We start from the raw sequence: 19,754 nt of genomic DNA, 5'->3' as shown, positions 1-19,754 counted from the left end.
CGCTGGGTCCTTCATTAAAAAAACACTTGCTGTTGTGTTTTTCCATTGGGAAAAGTTACTTCTAGCGGAGGGTGCAGCTGCCCTCCCCTGCCTCCTCGCAGTGTCCTTAGGGGGGGCAGTTAAGGCCGGTGCCCCGTGTCCCACGGCGGTTCTGGGTGGTTTAGTGACAGAGCAACGCGTGTGTCCCCCCCCCCGCCCCGCGCAGCCGTTTCCACCCCTCACCGCCTGTGCAGCTCTTCTCTGTGGTGCTCCTACCGCTGGGGTCGGCGTGGGGGCCGGGCCGGGGCGGAGGGGGCCGGGCCGCCGGTGCCCGGGGGGGGGCGGCGGCCGACAGAGGGCGCGGGGCGGCGCGGAGCGGCGGGAGCCCCCCCCAGCCCCCCCGGCCCGTCGGGGCGGAGCGGGGCGGAGCGGGCAGGGCTGCGGCATGGAGGGGAGCCGGGCCCCCCCCCGCTACGGAGCGCTGGAGTCCACCCGGTGGCCGCCGGCCGGCGCGGGGCCAGGTGAGCGCGGCGGGGCCGGGGCCGGGTCCAAACTTTCCTCCTCCGTCCTCCCCACCCCCGGTGGCTCCGGGACTCCCGGGACCCGAAGCCCCGGGAGCTGGCGCGGAACCGGCGGTTTCAGGCACCAAACGGAGCCCCGGGGGTGCTGCCCGGACCGGCACCGGCACCGCCGCGGGCAGCGGGAGTGGGGCAGGAGGGCTGGGGTGTGGGGGGAGGGAGAGGGGTGAATGGAAGGAGGGAAGGGGCGGCTGGAGGAGGAGAAGGACGGAGAGAAGGGAATGGATGGGAGGAGGCATGGCTGGTGGGGAGAAGGAGAGAGGGAAGGAGGGGAGGGAAAGAGAGAGGGAAGGAGAGAGGGAAGGAGGGGTGGCTGGGGGGAACGAACCGGGGGAAGGAGGTTCGCAGCCCGCCCCCCGGCTGGTGCTGCTCGGGAGACACGGAGCCGCGGTGCTGTCGTGCCCGGTCGCGGGTATGGCTGTGACCGGGAGACTGGGGTGCCCACCCTGTCCCTCGCTGCCTTTTCCCCCTCTCTGACCAGTTCTCCCTGTTGGAAACGAGGTGGGCAGATGGGGAACACCGGCTGGCGGGATTGTCCTGGGCAGAGTCCCTGACCTTGGGGTGGGAGGAAGAGGCCCAGTGCTGGGCTGTGGGCAACATCCTGGGGAGGGGAAGGTCCGACCGCTCCCCTTCCCATCCCGTTCTGCTCCCCCTTTAGCCCCTGGCACGCAGCAGGACAGAGACAGGCAGCTGGAAAGGCAGGGAGGAAGGATGGAGCAAACTCCAGCATCCTTCTTGCAGGGGGGTGCTGCCCGTGAAGCTGCTCAGCCTCTTGGTGAGCTGCCTGAAGTTTTACTTATTTGTGCCTTTCAGCATGGCAATATGTGTCCTCCTCCCACACCTCCCCTGCCTGGGAAGTGTCTGTGTGGAGACCCTGCCCTTGTGGGGTCTGGGCACTTCCATCACCTGGATCCTCCGCTCCCAGCAGCTGGGTGACTTCAGGATGGTCCAGGGAAGGCTCAGACGCTTGCTGGACTCCGGGTGCTGGGTATGGCCCGGGCATCCTCCCTCAGTGCAGCCACCACAGTGGGCAGGTTGTGGTGGCTGTGATGTTTACTGCTTCAATCCAGTTCTGTAAACTCCCAGCTCCTGGGGATCCTTGTGATGGGTGAGAAAGTGGCAACGGTTGGTGTCTTTTTTTGAATGCTGCTCAATTGTCTGCTACCATCCCAGGAAATCTGAGGCCAACCCTGCAGGGCACTGAGCACACGCAGCCTCTTGCCCTACTTGTGCTCAGGAGGTGACCCAGGCGAGCGTGCGCCCAGCAGCGGAGTGTTGGGGGGGGGGCTATCCCCTGTAACTCAGGGGGTGGTTGATACCACATGAGCAGGTGATGCCCCCTTTAAGTCATCCCAGGGTACGTCACCCGTGAACTCTGGTCTGTTTTATGGCTGTCTAACATGGTCCCAGTGGTGCTGGCTGTGCCAAGGGCTGCATGAACACAGCCAGAGAAATGCCCCCTGGCTGCGGTGGGCCAAGGCTGCATGTTTCTCCCTGGTTTACTAGAGGGGGGACTGGCAGGGAAACAGTGCCGTGGTTTGCAGGCTGACAGGAGCTGTGATCTCGCCCGTCTGAGCATGATCCTGTGCTCTGGGACCGGTGTGCTTGGCCACACGTCGTAGTCCTGGAGGCTGGTGTCCCTCCTGCCAGACAGTGGGGGTGGTGGGGATAGCACCCTGCCTGACCAGGCTGCCCCAAAGCTGCCCCCTGCCCGTGCTGCTTTCTGTGGCAGAGTGTGGCACATGGCTGAGTTAAATGCCTCTTGGGATGGAGCCCAAGTAAAGAGCTGACCCCCTCCACAGGGGACTGTCAGTCACTTGCCCAACCTTAATCATGAAGTAAATTGCTCGAAACTCAACCCTGCGCTGGTTGCTGCTGTGACTCATCTCAGGCTTGCTGCTGGCTGTCTAAATGTTTTCACCAAAGACATGCGGAGTGTAAGTCTCCGGCTATTTTACTCCTCACCAACAATTCTTGTTTCCCCTGGGCCATGTGTGGTGATTAGCGCACCTCCAAGTTTAAATCGAAGCTTTCTCCCCTTCCTTGGTTTGCCAGGTTGAAATCGTGGCAGAGGGGGGGTCCTTTGGCTCAGGCAGCGTGGGGCTGGTCTCTGTGTCAGACTGTGCTGCTCTGTGTGCAGCTGTGGGAGCTGAGGGACCCCTCCCTGGGCAGCGTGGCTTGACATGGGCATCATCCCTCTCCAGCCCCAAAGGGAGGCTCAGGACTGTGAGCTTGATCACAACTTTAATAAACATCGCTGCCTTAGGCCCTCACTGGTGCCAGGCACTTAGGGAGGGCATAAGAAACATATTCTTGGCTTTGGCAAAACCACCTCCAGGGAAATCGTTTGCCTATCTGTCTGCTTGCAGGACGTGCAAGGTTTTAATCCCTCATGAACTCCGAGCGGCTGCATTTGTGACTGCTGTGTGGTGTCGCTGCCATCGCACACATTCATGAGTGCACAGTGCCCTTTGGTTTCACTACTATCAGCAAAGCTGTGATCTGGCCCATGCCTCTAGCTGCTGTGGCTTGGGAACTCAGCATCACCCCGTATCTGCTTGGAGAAAGCGTCGTCTGAGCTGGCAGGGAATACCCACGCACATCCCAGTTGCTCATCACAGACTGATCTCTCTATGTGGAATCACAGAGGAATTTGGATCTAAAGGGACTTCTGGAGATATTGAGTCCAACTCTTGCTCAAAGCAGGTAGTTAAATAGTTAACAGTTAAATCAGGTTGCTCACAGCCTTGTCCAGGAGGTATCTTGTACCAAAGATGGAGATCCCACAATCTCTCTGATCCCTGTTCCAGTGTCTGAACAACCCTTCAGCCTCTCCTGGTCCATCCGTGCTCCAGCCCTGCCCTCACTCAGATGTTCAGGTCTTGGCACGATGACCTGCAGCCCTGGGCAGATGCTGGCGGATGGAAGGAGTCTCCAACCAGCAAGTTCATCTTGTCATCCAGTCATCAGCTGCATGTTAGTCACCTGTCTGGATTTACTGGTCTCTTGTGAGGTTTAGTGGATGGTTTTGGTGCAGAGGCACAGCTCTGTGTCCGGGTGCTCCCTCCCATTGCATTGTGCAGGAGGGCTCACCCAGCATTGCCCTTCCACTGCTTCTGCTGTGAAGCAGCTCCAGGCACATGACTGTCCTCTTAGAGCTTCTTGTCCAGGACTTGCTGCTTTGTCGAGCAGTTCCCTGACACGCCTGAGGTCACACTTTACCTGAGGGACATGGTGTGCCATGATCCTGACCACACCACCAGGCACATCCAAGGCCTGAGCACCTTCCAGCTCGGGTGCTGCAACCATGGCTCTGCTGCATGGTGCAGACCTGTGCGCTGTCCCTGCTTCACAGGAGGCTCCTTGGAAATGTCCTATAGGAGGGTGACCAGGGAGGAGAGGTGTGTGTGTGAGGCAGCTCCTTCTGAGCAGGGGGGTCCCAGCCATGCTGCATTCCCCACCTCTGAGGGGAACCCACCCAGAGGTGAGCCAGGAGCTTTCTCACTCTTGTGGGCAGCTGCCTATGGGCTGAAATTAGGTCCCAGCCTCCTGGCACAGATGGGGGAGAGCAACCAGCACTGCCACCTCCTCCCTTCGTGTGCACAGGTGAGGATTCACCTCTCCTGTCTGGGATGGCTTCTGCTAATGAAAAGGGAGAAGCAATGCTGACACTGGCTTGCACTCACCCACTGGGAAACAGCTGGCTGATAACCTCAGCCAAATACTTCTGCCACCAGTGATCAAAGATATTCCAGGTTATTCACCCACCCACCCAGGCCAGGAGTGACAGCCCCCCTCCCCCAGACTCACCCCAGTGCTCCTAGGAGTGATTAGATTTTTCCTGGCTAATGAAGGCTGCAGTAAGCTCCTATCTTTGTTTATTGAGCATCTGTAAAATAATCAGCCTTGTCATTTCAGCCTGGTCACAGAAGCAACACTTAGAGCAATGCAGCTTTTTCCTGACAGGTCTAGAGCTGCACTGAAGTACAGCTGAACCCCAGGGAGTGGCTGCCTACACGCACACACTGGCTGTACTGGCCACACCTTCCCGGGGGTTGTTCCCTGTGTGCCTGCTGTCATCTGCAGGGGGATCCCGCCTGGCCCTGGCGTGTGGCCTCAGCTGTTCAGCAGTGCTGGGGGTGGGTGCAGCAAAATATCCTGGGCAAGAGGAGCTCTGGGGTGGCAGAGCAACAGGGTGCTTGGGATGGGGACCTCAGCATCGTGATCCCCTAGCAACTGCACTCTGGTCCCCTAGCAACCTCATCCTGGCCCTGTAGCAACCACAGTCCGGTCCCCTAGCAACGCCCTTCAGGCCAGTAGAAATCTAGCTCAGAGAGGGTTTTTGTACAAATCTGTAGCAGAACCACTGAGCGAGAGTTGATGGAGGGCAGCACACATCCAACCCCACACTTTGTCTAACCCATGTATTCAACAGTCTGTCCTGAGCAGGTGCTGGCTCCTGAGAGCATCCTTATGGCTTAGAATGGGGAGTGATCGAGGATTCAGCAAACTGGCATTAGTTGACCATGGCTAAGGGAAGAGGGGAATAATCTCCACATAGTCCTTATGAGTTTCTAAGCCAGAAAGAGCAGAAAACTATTCTTCAAAGCAGTCACACCAACACAAACTGCTTGTATTTCCACTAAAAACCTTCTCTGCCAGCAACCTTGGAAACATGGGAATGATTTCTCAAGCAGTTTTACATGATGTGTGTGCAGAGTGGTTTGCCTTGTGCCTTAATGCTGGTTTCTTTGTGCCCTGTCACCCTCAGCACTGACCTGGGTCCCATTTGGGATCCCCAAGCCACATGCTCCAGCTCTGACATCTCCAGTTCCCAGACCTCAGCTGCCCAGGAAATCCTGCTTCTGGAGTTGGTGCTCCCTGACTCTGCTTTCTCCTCTCCCTGCATGGGAAATGTCCCAAGGCTGCAGGAAGGCAAAGTCTTGAAGGGGAGATGTGCCCTGTGAAGCTGCAAAGGAAGCAGAATTTGCCCCTGATGTTTGTGATCTCTAATGTTTTCTCACAGCCTGGCTTTGCTGTAGCTGCTCAGCCCCCTCTCCCCAACCTGTGCTGTGTGTACGTCACAGGAGAGCCAGGGTAGCCCATGTGTGATAAATGTGCTGCTGCGTGTCACTGATAACAAGCTCAATGGTGTGTCTCTGAGAGCCAGATCAGGCAGGGAGGTGGGAGCTGGCCTGGGGCAAAACCTCAGCTATCCCCATCCAATGGGCTGGGGGCTGCTGCGGGACGTGCAGGCTCGCAGGCACTGTGTGAATGGCATCCTCATGTAAATCAGTGTGACAGCCTTGTGCAAACCAGTGGGACACCAGAGGGACATCTGAATGTATATCAGTGGAGGGTGGGGAGGCAGAGCTGGTGGTCAGACCAATGGATTGAGGTTGCTGGGCTCTCATCCTGTCAGTCCCTGGTTTTGCTACTGCGCTCTTCTAAAATATAAATTACAGCCCCTTTTTCCCACGTTTTGCTGTGAGGCTCTTGCCTCTTGCTCTGAGCAAGTGACATCCCCTTTCCCTGCCTCAGTTTCCCCTGGTGGCTCATGGAGGTGATGCTCAGCATTCCAGAGGATGGAGGAAGCTGAACTGGCCCGCTGGGTACCATGGGGGCTTTTGCGGCCAGTGGATGGGGGGAGTCTTCATCCAGCCTGTGATGGAAGGGGTGCAGCTGTAGGAACTTCAGCTCCATAACTCCTTAGCTCTGTGCTATATGGGCATTTGTTCCTGGCAGTACTAGAGGAGGGTGCACAAACAGACTCATGTGTTGGAGATGCCTGAGGCTTACATGGCTCTGGAAAAGAGAGAGACATTCCCATCCTTTCCTCCAGCAGTTTTTATTTCCCTTGGCCTCCCACTTTTCGTTGGAGGCAGAGACCTCTGGAAATTGGAGGCTTTCTCAGCAGCACAGAGCCCAGCCCTGGTGTGAGCAGGGTGTGCTGCAAAGCCAGCACAAGCAAGCAAAATGATGCTTGTTTCTCAGGCTCAGAGAGCTGCAAGCTCAGATGAGATGGCCTGCTGGCCTCCGAGGTCCTCTTTCACACAGATACTTCGTGCATATTGCATGTGTGTGCGGAGCTGCACTCAGCAAGCCGAGCTGGTTTGGATGCTAACACAACAGTGAGCAGCCCTGTTCCAGTGCCCAGTCTCACATAAAGCATAAATCAAGACAAAGCACAGTTGCCAGCAGGTCAGTGCCCTTCCGTATGTTGGTGACTTTCCATGTGCTCGTTGGGTTGTCTTGCAGGAGACAGCAGAGTGGCAAGAATTCTGGAAATGAATTTAAAACTCTGCATGTGCTTGGTGGTTGTGCCGGTCTGGTGTTTGCAGGGAGACGGGTCCCTGTGACAGCCCTGTGGTCCCCGTTGTCCTCAGGTCCCATCTGACATTCCCATTGGAACTGTCAGTGCTAGGTTAACGGTTGGACTAGATCTTCAAGGTCCTTTCCAACCTAGTTGATTCTGTGATTCTGTGATGTCTCCTGCTGGCTAACGTGGCTCCCATTTAATTTCCAGAGGACGAGATTGTTTCCATGGCTGACTCCACCACCACCATCGATGACATTGAAGGAGAGCTCTTCAAAATCGAGAGGATCAGGGAGATCCTGGTGAGGAGGGAGTCAGAGCTGCGGTACATGTGAGTACCTGCCCTCGTCCTGCGCTGTCTCCGTTTCCCAGTGTTTTCTGCCTGCCCGATCAAACGTGGATCATCCCTAGGGATGGGCAGAGCTCAGGCTGCTTTCCACCTCACTTTGCACCTGGAAGCGCAGCCTCTCCCACCGCTCTGGCCTTGCTCTCAGAAGGGGCTTGAACAGGTCCCCGCTACAAGGCTGCCGCTGATGCTGTGATGATTTGAGCCAGCTTACTTCCATGCAAAAAGAGTTTATGATGCAGGTTTAACTACACTACATGTTTCCATATTTAACCATGAGCACCCCGTCTTCCCAGTGAGTCCATACTCTTCCTCAGTGCATGGCTCTTGGGCTGGGCTTGGAAGGGACCTGAGGTTTGGTGGCTCACTGCTGTTCTCTGGAGATATCACTCTGCCCCAGCACGCAGATCTGCAGCTGTTGAACAACCACACGACCACAGTTTACTCTCCCCGTATTGAAGTACTGCACATCCTCCCAGCTCCTCCTTTCTGCCTTCATCCCCTGGCTGCTCAGGTCATCAGGACACATTGGGGCTGGATCTGATGCCTCTCTCCACACCACATCCTGCTTTCCGCTCCCGGTACAGCCTTTGCAGCCAGATGAGGAGGGAAGCTTTTTCTCTGGGGTCCATTTCAATAACCAAACCAGTTTTTGAGTAAAAATCTGTAGGCCTTTCACATTTAAGGCAATCAAATAGCCACTGTGTTGCAGTGGAACTAACCAGCACTTAAGGTGATAAAGAACATTTTCCTTGGGTATATTGGGAAATTTTATGGTTTGGGAGGAAAAGGACCAACATTTATAGTCTGGGTTGGTTAAGCTTTTTAATACCACTAAATTGCTATATAAGTCAGGCCAGTCCTGAGATCCTGTGCTGTCAGGTCAACACAAAGCCTGAGATTTTTTACTGGTAGTGGAAAAGATCATATTTACTGGGCTACAGCACCTGATATGCTGCCTTTTTAATATGTCTGGGTCCCTCCTGGTACCTATGCTACAGGGATCACCAAAGCCTGGAAATACCCCTGTAGATTTGCTGTCTGGAGAAGCTGTGAGGTGGACTGTGATTTAGAGGCTCAGATTTCAAGTGCTGACCTCTTTGAGGCACAGTTCTCCTGAATATATTGTTGAAAAGGGGGTTTGGAAATCATAAAAAATGTAGTTCTTAAATGCTTTCCATGGCAACCAGTACCTAAATCTCAGAGGTGCTGTCAGAATTCACATCTCTTGCTTTTTCTTATCCTTTTATTTGCTTTCTTCTTTGGCTTATACTTGGAAAATAAAAGGAAATCACCTACAGAAACCACATACCAGGGTGGACATGGCTGCAAAAGTGATCACTTGGAAGTTTGGAAATGCCAGGATCGCATCTCCAAGTGGTTTGGCAGTGCTGTGGGCAACTCGAGCCTTGGCTCTGCGGAGCGCAGCAGCGGGGAGGAGCGTGGCTCTGCAGGGCAGGGAAAGCTGAGGGCTTCTGGAACTGTCAGTGTTAGGTCAATGGTTGGACTGGATGATCTTCAAGGTCTTTTCCAACCTAGACGATTCTGTGATTCTGTGATTCCCTAAGCATCGCTGCTGGAGAAGAGGGATCCCAGACCTAGGTTCTGCAGGACAGGATTAACAAAGATGGGGACCTGGGGCTGTAAGGGTTTTTTTTTTTTCCCCCAGTGGGTAAAAATGTGATATTCAGGATGGCTGGACTGTGGGGCTCGGGGAGATGGACATCTCCATTGATGTGCTGCCAAATGGAGGAGTGACCTGTCTGGTCAGTCGATAGCAATCAGTGTTTTCTTCTTGGAAATGCCAGACTAAAATATTCCAGCATTTCTGAGATGTCTGTGCTCTGGAAAACAATGAAGCTCCCGATAGCTTCTGTCCAACCTCTCCTTTTATAGGGCAAAAAGGAAGGTCTGAAACTCCTGTGGGAGATTCAGCTCTGCACTTCACCTGCTCAGTGCTCTGGTCTGCTCCCCAGGGCCAGACAGGGGTAGTATGGCAATGGCTGATGCTGCAATAAGTTTTATCACCAGTGGTAGAAATAATTTCAGCTCCAGCAGCAGACTTCTGGGTGCTTGTCTTTGCAATCTCCCAAATTTTATTGAAATGAGAACTTTTATTATTGCCCATTTATTATTCTCATTATCAGTTTTTACGGAATTAAATTCCAATTTAATTTTAATAATATTTCAGTTATTGTTTGACTGTTTATTTTAATTTTAGTCAGTATATCACTAGCAATCAGCCTGTTGCCCATGTGTGCTGTGCAGAGCTCCCCACTGGTGCTCTTTGTACAAGCTCAGGGCTTAGCCACCACAGGACTATGAGCAGGCAGTAAAAGGACAAACAGACCTCCCTGTTCTCCACGTGCAGCTCCCAGACATTGGTGTCGGTGGACCTGCTCAGTGTGTTATGCAAACAAATGGAAGACACTGTCAGATGGAGCAAAAATCTGACAGAGCCAAGAGGAAATCTTCTCCGCCTGAGATGATCTCCTCCTACAGCAATATCTCACAGGGTCCCTCTGTCAGTATGTTTATTTTCCCTTCCTTTATCAATATTTCTGGTGTCCTCGGCTCAGCTGACAAAGCTGCATCTTCAAGTAGCTCCAGCAAATATGACTCATCCCAGAAGGGGTGGACAGCATGACTCAGTGGAAGGATCTGCAGGATTATTGAAGATGCAGACAGGGCTTTTAGTAACACATACTTCAGAAGTATCAAGGCACATCTGTTCAAGGTGACACCAGCCCATAAGTCAGTCACGTATTATCTGTAGACACAGATCGTGTGTTAGTGTTTCTCGTCACTCATGGCCAAGGAGCTTGCTAGAAATCGGAATCCTAGAATGGTTTGGGTTGGAAGGAATGTTAAAGATCATCCAGTTCCAACCCCCCTGCCCCGGGCAGGGACACCTTCCACTAGCCCAGGTTGCTCAAAGCCCCGTCCAGCCTGGCCTTGAACCCTTCCAGGGAGGGGGCAGCCACAGCTTCTCTGGGCAACCTGTGCTCTTCCAGGTTGGATGATTTCCCATGTGCCCTGCAAAGTATCCGAGGAGTCCTTCTGCATCAAAGGCTTGGGAAGCTCGTTCTAAGACGCTGGGGGTGCTTAGTAGGGCTTAGCAGGGTGTATGGTGCCTCTATCTAGGTGAAAAATGGGTTGGCTGATTCTTCATAGTCAACATTCGAATATGCTGCTCTTCTTGGAGGCTCAGTCCAGACAGTGTGCCCTGTGGTGTTGGTACTTACCACCAGCTTCATGAAAGTGGTCAGTGAACATGATGTTTAATGGGGGCACATGCTTCCAATCCCACCCCATGTAGGCAAGGCACTGTGCACTGGGCAGCACAGGGCCAAATCCTGTATGGGCACGTCTGGTCTCCAGCTGAGAGTTTTGTGACACCAGATCTTTTCCCAGCACAGACTGCTCAAGCTTCAGTGCTCATGTCTGTTGTCTAAAACATGCAGGGCTGTGGTCACAAGTCTCTAAGGTCTAGGGAGCTCTTAGATACAGGCATTTCTGAGATATCAGTGGATTAGTCGCACTGTCATACAGAAATGGTCCTGGTCAGAGTGTCCACATCTACCTCAGGGTGATGTTGGGAACTCCCTTTTCTGCTGGTGGAGATACTTGGCACCATTTGAATGTGCAGCCTGACACCAGCACCCCTGCAATGGGGCTTCTGGTGCCATTGCTGGCTCCAAGCTCCTGGAAGATGCGTATGGAGAGCATGAGGACTGGTATGTCAGTGAAGAGATTGCTTTGTGGATGCACCAGTTGACCAATTTCTGGTTCAGGGGCATGGGAGCCTGTTACATCTGGAAAAACTGGGGCTGGATTTTGGATACAGGCACTTTGTTTTAGCTTCAGGCCAGTTAACAGAGGTGGGGAGATGTCAGATGGTCTGGTCAGGGTGGCTCACCCATGCCAAGGTAAGCTTGGAGAAAGATGAGAAGCATCCCAAATCCCAGCTCAACAGTCCCACCCTGATCAGCAGATTCAGTGCCTTGCCATGGGGTGGCACCTCAGAGAGTACTGACAATATGTATCTTTGGGGGGGCCTTGTAGAAACTCTTCTCAAATAAGCCAACAGCCAAAATCCCTGATCAGGGATTTAAGTTCCCAGGTACCTTAATGACAAGGAAATGGTGCTTCACTGGCTGGTGGCTGGCTGGACTGTGCTGAGGCTCAGGATGTCAGCAGGCTTTTCCTAATCTTCCCAGTGAGAGATAATGTGTAAGGAGCCCAAGGAAGGCTCAGAGCAGAAGAAAAAGTGTCAGATGAGTTGGTCTCATCATGCTTTGGTTGGAGATGTGTGGCCAGTTTTGGCCCTAGGCTGACACAACTTTGGAGAAGACTGCTGGAGAAGGGCAGACGGGGCTGGGCAACCCTTGGGTCGCTGCTCGCTGTGTGTATGAGTTGCTGACAGAAAGCAGGAGGACTCTGAGGAAAGGACCCTAAAGGGCAAAGCAAAGAGGTTTCTAAAGGCAAAAGCTGCTGGCATGAGAGAGGTCGGGGGGGGGGGGAGAGCACAGCCCACAGACCAGAGGCAGCACTGCGGTTATTGTGACTTGTGTCATCTGTGGTGTCACCTGCCCAGAAGAGATCCTCAAAGATGGGCTTTGTTCATGGTGGAGGGAGGTCTCAGCCACAAGAAATCTCTGCTCTTGGGGTTTCCCTCACCACAGGTGAGTGCATAAAGCTCTTCAAGCTGAAGCACTGGTGCTCATCATGCCCAGACACCATCGTTCCTCAGTCTTGTCCAAGCACAGCTTTAGTGAGGACACAGGCGTGCGATGTTTTAAAATAATAAATAAATTGTGTTTTCTCTGCCAGCCCTAGTGAGCAGTGAATAGCACTTGAACTGATAAACCATGGAGTGTCTGTGGTGCTTCTGAGACATCATCAAACTGCCTCCAGCACAGTCAGGGCTGCGCATCCCCCCGTCCGCTCCATCGCCAGCTGCTGCTGACATCTGAGCTGAGCCCATCCTGTTCGGTATCTTGCTGCTGTCGTGTGGTTTGAGCCAGAGATGATTTCATTGCCTGCAGCTTTAGCAGGCTCCTTTTCTTCTGTTGAAACGACCTTGTTTCTCAGCGGACAACCGCAAAGTCTGCCCATTCCCTCCCTCTGTTGTGTTTCATTCTCTACCTTTTTTTAATTCTGCAGAAAGGCAGTGTAAAAATGTCAGATCTTTTTATGTAGCAGCAGCTTCCGTTTGGTTTGGATTTTGCTGTTTGGGGATTCTTTTTTGCAAGAAGGAGAAACACAGCTGCCATTGCATGGTTGATGTGCCAGGTTTTAATAAGGCTTCATTGTCATTAGAGTTGATGAAACTTTTTCTTTGCCAACAACCCGTAATGCAATCCACGTAGCTCCAAGAAAAGCACTGCGATGAAGTGGGCTCCTATTGCCCATAGGAAGGCAGGTAAATCTGTGCTCCCTGCCTTGGGCACCAAGTGCATTGCCTTCCAGTGTTGGTTGGGTGTTGCTCTCGAGGGTTCCTCTCCCCGTCTTTCCCTCAGTGGTTTCCTTTGTGTCTCTGCAGGATGGATGACATTCAGCTTTGTAAAGAAATCAGCCGGCTGAAAAAAGAGCTTCAAAAGCTCATAGCTCTTCCAGGTAAGACTTTGTAAAGCTTCAGAGAGCTGCACCCTACTGCTGCAATCAGCAGAAAGTTTTCCATGAAATAGAAGCTTTTGAACGGCTCCCGCCCCGGGGTGCTCCCAGAGACACTGCTGCTGCAGGCAGTACAGGAGCATCAAGAAATACAGCTCCTGAGTATGACATGGGGTCTTCCGTGGGAGTTCTGCTGCTTGCAGTACTGCAAGGGAGTCCTTGTTCAGGCCTGGGCTGAAGGGTAAAGGAAACAGAAAAGAAGAAAAAACATGAGCTCTTTGAGGAAGAGCATCGGTCTGGTATAGGAGGAGGACAGGAGCTGAGTGAAGTAGGGGTGAACACAGGGGGACCTGCCACGTACACCGAGGAGAATCCCTAAATGAGTTGAGAGGACAAGCAGGGGATGCTGTCAGATCACACCATGGGCCCCTTTTGGAGGTAGCAGGAGGGGAAAAGTCTTCAGAGTCTTCAGGTATGTGAAAAGCAATGAATTCTTGCTGCGGCCACGTCAGAGCGGTGTGTCAGTGACAGGGCAGAGGGCAGCAGCTGCCGGGGAAGGATTCCTGGCTGCAGCCAGGGTAGGATGGGTGTCAGGGGGATGTCATACCGAAGGGGCTTGGCGATGTCCCTGATTTAGGTGAATTCATCATTCAGGATGTTGAAAAAAGGCAAACAGTCCAGAGCAGCATATGTGAAAACTCCAGCTGGGAGGAAATTCTGCTTTTGTCACCCCCCCTTACGATGACCAGTGACCCTCCATGTCCCTGTCACAGCCAGAGCCACCCTTGTCCCTTCACAGCCCAGGAAAGGCCAAACCTCGTTCCCCTAAAGGATCCCACTCAGCCAAAGTTTTCAAACGAAAGCACACACCAAACAGGTCAGGGTTTGAATGAAAACGAGCAAGAAAGGCTTCACCACAAACTGTGTCCATCGCTTTCATAAGGCTGTGCCTCCTCCTAGGACATCCTCATTCATCCCCCAGCAAGGACTTTATGTGTGTTTTCAGAACCAGATGGGAGACATATCCCTGCTTATTTGTACCCATCCAAGCATTAAGATTTGGACCTGGGTTATTTCCACCACTAGTATCTCTCTGAAGATGCTGCTCTCACTGAGACCAATGAGTGTGTAGCAGGGGCAATGCCTGGGTGCAGACAAGGGACCAGCTGTGCACACCGGCTTCCCAGAGGAGCAGCTCAGCTCATTGCTTCTGTACCCAGGGTTATCTCAAAGCCAGGAGTGGCAAGAAACCTCGACCCTTTCTAATGCCATAGTGTTGCTGTGCTGTGTGTTCTTGTGAATCCAGCATGCAGTTAGAGCCCAACTGCTGCTTAATATGCAGGTCTTGATCAGTTTAATACAACCTGGCTACGTCCAGAGAGAGGTTCAGACAGGGGAGGGGAGGATTCTACCATAAAAAACCAGGACCTGCTTGCAAAACATAGACCTGAATCTCACGCAGGCTTTCAATTCAAACATCTTCTAGTTCATAAAACGACTTGACCTAAATGATGGCTCAGGACCAGAGATAAACCTGGCCTTTTCTGAAGCTGGAAAAAGGTGGGTGGCGTTCCTTCATCTGCTTTGGTCTTTCATTTCTAGCCTTTTCAGTATTCCCAGGTTCCTCTGAGAGCAGAAATGCTGCTTGCATCAGAGATGCTCTTTTTGTCTTTTTTATAACTTGACTCAAATCAGACTGTGCTGGAAAAATCCTGCAAATCACTGGTCTTGTGAGTCTATCGCAGCAGATCATTTGTAAAAATGGGCATTGAACTTTGTTTCGGATGAAGATTCAAACACGTCAGTGCTTACTCAGAGCTCAGCCAGACCTGTGGCCTGAAATCTCACCAGACCAAGGTGACTTTAGTAATTCAGACAGTTATTGTGTTCATGATGGACTCTGACATCAGCAAGTTGGAAAAAAAGGTGCAGTGTTTATACAGTGGGTATGTTAACTCTGACATGCTCCCACTCAGGAATGCAGATTGCTAATTAACTCCAAATAGCTGGTATGTTTGTGTACAGCCTGATGCTTCCGATTTGTATGGCATCCCAACGACACTGTGAAGTGCTCCTATTCCCACCAGGCAAGTGGGAGCTGCTGCACAGAGACTGCCCTTGGCCAGGTCACTTTACATTAACTCTTCATGGTAGAAGACCAGCATCTGTGGCCCAGACCTCAGTCCAGATCAGCTTGCTCTGCCAGGAAGCTCAAGCTCACTCCCTGCACAAGACCACAGTTGTAGGAGAAACCTTTGTTTCCCGGGGATGTTTCCAATAACATGATGATTATGAGAAGTTCCTCCTACTCAGACCCCTGCAGCAACACCTCTGATCGATACATAGCAGACTTTAAACTGCAAATCAATACATAGTTTAGGTAACTGCTGAGACCCAGCCTACAGGGTTTGCTCCTTACTGTGAATTTTGCTGCATTTTTATTTAGCTAAAGGAAGGCAGGAGATTGATCCAGCCTGTGCTGGATTGATTTTGGAGCTGGCTGCTGAATTCAGAAATGGTATTAAACAGCTGCAGCACAGAGAGTCTGGTTTCCACCTGAAGTAGCTCTCCATTTATATTTAACACTCCTTAGCCCTATCTCTATCATCTTCATGTATCCGACTTTACCATTATGTATCAATATGTATAGGACATGACTTCATAGTGATGTGAGAGTTTTCCAGGTCTTCACTAACTCACTGCCCAAAGATATGGGGCACAAGTGGGTCCCACTGTGCTCAAGGTAGGTCAGTCTTGGGGTTCAAGTGACAACCAAGGCTAATGCATTCAAAATAGCCCAGCAGACATTTTTCATCCTTGTTGCTGGGGTGGAAATGGGGCTGACAGTGGTTTAAAAGGTCAGATGCAAAGGATGAGATCACTGGATCCCCTTCAGCAAGGGAACAAGGCAACAAAACCAGTGGATCATATTGGTTTTCATGTCTCCGTATGTATGGCATAAATGGCGGTGTGTGGTGTTCCCAAGGCATTGTTGCTAATTCCCTATACACAGCTGGTTTCTCAGGCACATGGAGGGCCTGACTCAGAGGTCTCTGGACCCCTACCCAGCTCAGGGCCAAGGTGAGGCTGGTTGGGTGTGCTGACACGGGAACTGTGGGTTAAGCGCATCCTGGCTGATGGATGATGTCTGAGTCTGACATTTCTGAGCTTGATGAGACCCGGTAGCCAGCCTCTTCAGCAGTGCACGGTGAAGGCCCCAGGGTAGCAAGCCATGGTCATCTCCCACCAGAGAGGTCATCTTGTTGAGGGGCCCTTTCTCTGCTCTGCAAAGCTCACCGTTGCTTCTTGCAGTGCTTAGCCGCATTAAAAATTTGGGGAGAATTTAAAATTTCAAAGTTTGATGATACCAGACCTGTCTCCTCCCAGCCAGGGTGGTTTGGGATGAGGCTGTTGCTTATTTAACAGCCTGGATCCAGGTGACCCCCACTCTTGGCCTTGACATGGGTAGGATGGACCCTGTTGGTATGTTAAATGTGTTCCCTGTGCTGCAGAGAATGAGAAGTCCAACGAGAAGAAGCAGAGGGAAGAGGAGCTGGTACAGCAGATACACAAGTTGGTGGAAACACGGGATTTCCTGGTGGACGATGTGGAGTTTGAGAGGCTCAGGTACTGGGTGCATTTTATTCCTTACACTGAGGACAGTGCAGTCTGTCCTCTGATCTGTATCATCCCTTGCCAGATGCTCCTGGATGCCTTTCTGCTCCTTTCCTGAGTGGTAACCAATCTCTTTGTCACAGGGAAAGGGAAGAAGACAAGGAAATGGCAGAGTTCCTGCAGAGTAAGCTCTCCAAAAGCTACTTCCAGAAAGAAAGTAGGTGGTTGATGAATTTTATTCCTTGCATTGAACCTTCCCTTTCCTAAGCACTCTGTCTCCCAAGACTTCATTGTTCTGCATGGGTCTAGCTTACTGGGAGGCCATCTGTTGCTGGAGGAGGGTGTGGGAACAGGAGGATGCTGGTGCTTTAGATCACATTGTGGAAACATCCCGAATCAGTACAGATGATATGCTTCTGTTTCCTTCCTGGCATTTCCCAGCCACCATGTCCCATGAGAATGGGCATGAGTTTCCTTTTATGGCTGATGTACTTCATCTGACTCTTTCCAATCACCTCCTTACATTTCATCACACCATTACCTAAGGTCACAAGCTGTGATATCCATCCAGTCCTCCTCCTTCGTGGCCTCTGACAGCAGGCCGTCCTCTTCCCTGTGCCTCCATCACTGCTGAAGGAACACCTCCCCAGTGCTGTGGGAGGCATTTCTAGCCCAGGGTCCCTGTGCCTGTGTCCTGCCTGTGGACACCCACAAAGCACACACAGTGATGTGCCTCCTGCATGCAGGAGCTCATGCCCAGCTGTGGGTCTGAAACGGGTCAGTATCTTAGCCCTGAAAGGACCTCTAAGAAGAAGCAATAGCCTGTACCCTTAGCACCAGTCAGACACTGTTTCCTCTTTCCATAGCTCCTGTCAAAGAGAAGAAAATGACTTCCAGGGGGCAGCAAACCTCCGCACCATACATGACCAAAACGGGCCTCACCCTGCTCAAGGAGTGCTGTGGCTTCACCTGCTCCATCATGTAGGACAGCCCCCAGCTCCTCTGCACAGGACATGACCATGGTAGTGTACATGTCCTGGGAGGCTGGGCGGGCAAGAGGGGCTTCCCTGGTGTGCTGAAACGGCCAAGTGCCTGTGCGGGGTGGGTGAGCAGCAACACCTCGACATGCACAGCTCCTGGTGCTGCATGAGGGGCCGGCAGGCTGCAGCCCTGCTCTGGAGGGTCTGCCACTGGGGAGAAGTGCTGGAGCCCCATTGAGTCCTGAGAGAGGGGCTGGAAGGGAAATGGCTTGGTTGTGGTTAGGAGGAGAAGAGGGTGGAGGGAGCTGGGTGGAAGGGAGAGATGGAGGCCAGGGAGGAGCAGAGCCAGGCACACTGCAGGTAGCGGACCCCAGGCATCCCCTTCGAAGTATGTACAGGAGGGAGTTGTTGGTCAAATGTACCCCTTCTGTGCACACCTGGTGCTCATGGAGTTACACCACCAATGCCTTTGTCTTCTCTGAAAGCTTAAGAAGCTGTCAGGACTTTCTGTCCTTGAGGGTCCTCATGTGCCTTCTCCTGCCTGCTCCTTCTCAGCAAGTTGCAGTTAAATCACTGGTATCTGCTGACAGCCACAGGTGCCCAACTGTAAAATGATGTGCCCATTATTTTTAAAACAGAGTTTAGTAAGGACCAGGCTATGTCAGTGGTACAGGACTATCCTCTGGCTGCTGGGGGGCACCCAGACAGTCCCTGTCCATTTGCCAGTGGTTCAGGACATAAACTCATTCTGAACATTGTCACTTTGTAGAAGTCTCACAGAGTGGCAGACCCATGGAGAGGTGCTTCTTGCCAGTGCAGCCTGGTAGGGACTTTCCCTCCTTATCCCAGGAGGAGGCTGAAGTGACCATGCTCACAGAGGTGGGTGGTTGGATCCCCACTGGGCCAGCTCTGCTTGGCTCTCCCTACTCTCATGCCTATGCATGGCACCGCTCCACAACACATGCTGCCAAAATTGGTGTTTGTGAGGTGCAGACAAGTCAAGCAAGGCCTAAATAGCTTGGTGTGGGATGAAGAAGAGGCTGAACTGGTGATAGGTGGTGAGCCGAGTTCGGTCCTGCCAGAGTGTGGTGCAGACACAGGAGAACCAAGTCACAGTTGAGATGATGTTATGTCTATAAGGATGTGCTTTAATACAGCTGAAGTGAAATTCTGTCCTCTAGCACCACAAATCTGAGTCCAGACCTTACATCCCCACACAGGGCAGCTGGAATGGAGGTAAAATCACTGAGCTCCCACCTTCCCCCATGGGCTTCACCCAGTATGTGATGAGCATGGCCAAAGCTGAGTGCTAGGTCCTGGCCGACAGCGTGTGTGACAAGCACTGTGTAAGAGGAAGATGATGGTAATGGAGGTCCAGTGGGTTGTAGTCTCTGTGAGAGGATACAACTCACCCTTAATATTGCCGGAGACTTCCATTGTGGTAGGTGGCCTGACACACAAGAGTTAGTCTCATTGGTATTAGGCCCTCTATAAAGCAGGGTTGGGTCTCTAGCCTTTGCAGAAAGGAAGCACCAAGGGGATCCCATGGTTGCAACCCATAGTTTCCTATCTCTTGACTTTCCTTCCCAGGTCTCCAGCCAGAGTCCACAATCTGCTCTCCTCCGAGAGTTTCAATTTCCCATCATTGTTCATGCTTCCCACTGCAGCACCACCACCAAAGAGACTTCCCAAGCAGGCTGGTGCAAGCTTGAATGATGGCATTTGTCCTTAGTGCCACGTCAACTGTCGTCTCCTCCATGACATCAACAAACACCAAATTCCACCTGAGCTCAGCTTGGAGGAGGTGTGTTGCAGCAGCAGCAAACAAGTTCATGACAAAGAAGACCAGTGCAGTCCTTCACCTGGACAGAGTAATAAAAAAAGCACTGGGAGCTAATGTATGGAGAACATTGTGCTCCACCGTCCAGGATATGCTGTGGCCACAGATGATGTCTCATCCTTAGCCTTGTACCACCTTGTGAGTCTCTATGGGCGGATTCATGAGGACTCTTGGTGGGGAATGTCTGGTCTGGGTTTTGTTGTGTTTGCATTGGTGTTATTGCAAGGTGCTCTATGGCTTTGGGTAGAGCTGAGCAAAGTGTGAAGGGCAGTCCCCAGAGCTGGCTGAATGAAGGGCTAATTCTTGTGAAGTTATCACCTGAGCACAGACCCGGCATGTTGAACTGTGAGCAGATGAGTTACTTTCTTCACCTCACTATTACTGGATTCAGTTTTCAGCTCCAAGAAAAAGGAGGAAATTAAAGCAAAAGAGAAAAGGAGAAAAATTCTGAAGAACAGGGCAATATGCAGAAAGAAATGAAAAC

The 19,754-nt window shown here is 52.2% G+C and overlaps 1 protein-coding gene across 1 annotated transcript; it reads left to right on the top strand.

The window, feature by feature from the left end:
* The first annotated feature begins 424 nt into the window (after window positions 1-424).
* On the top strand, window positions 425-19,133 carry LOC141967970 (bMERB domain-containing protein 1-like). Its single transcript, XM_074922258.1, has 7 exons — window positions 425-500; window positions 7,084-7,204; window positions 12,765-12,838; window positions 16,348-16,462; window positions 16,594-16,667; window positions 17,317-17,472; window positions 19,021-19,133. The coding sequence occupies exons 1-6, from the start codon at window positions 425-427 to the stop codon at window positions 17,433-17,435; spliced, it is 579 nt and encodes a 192-aa protein (XP_074778359.1). The 3' UTR covers window positions 17,436-17,472; window positions 19,021-19,133.
* The last annotated feature ends 621 nt before the right edge of the window (window positions 19,134-19,754 follow it).

Source organism: Athene noctua, chromosome 18 (assembly GCF_965140245.1).
Source record: "Athene noctua chromosome 18, bAthNoc1.hap1.1, whole genome shotgun sequence".
Taxonomy (NCBI): Eukaryota; Metazoa; Chordata; class Aves; order Strigiformes; family Strigidae; genus Athene; species Athene noctua.
The sequence above is the reverse complement of the archived record's forward strand: the minus strand, read 5'-3'. Positions and strand labels throughout refer to the sequence as shown.

Excerpts from the sequence above, each read along its gene's own strand:
- LOC141967970 (XM_074922258.1), top strand. The coding sequence starts at position 425 with ATGGAGGGGAGCCGGGCCCCCCCCCGCTACGGAGCGCTGGAGTCCACC. Across the intron at positions 7,205-12,764 it reads GAGTCAGAGCTGCGGTACAT|GATGGATGACATTCAGCTTT; the intron begins GTGAGTACCTGC and ends GTGTCTCTGCAG. Across the intron at positions 16,463-16,593 it reads GTGGAGTTTGAGAGGCTCAG|GGAAAGGGAAGAAGACAAGG; the intron begins GTACTGGGTGCA and ends TCTTTGTCACAG.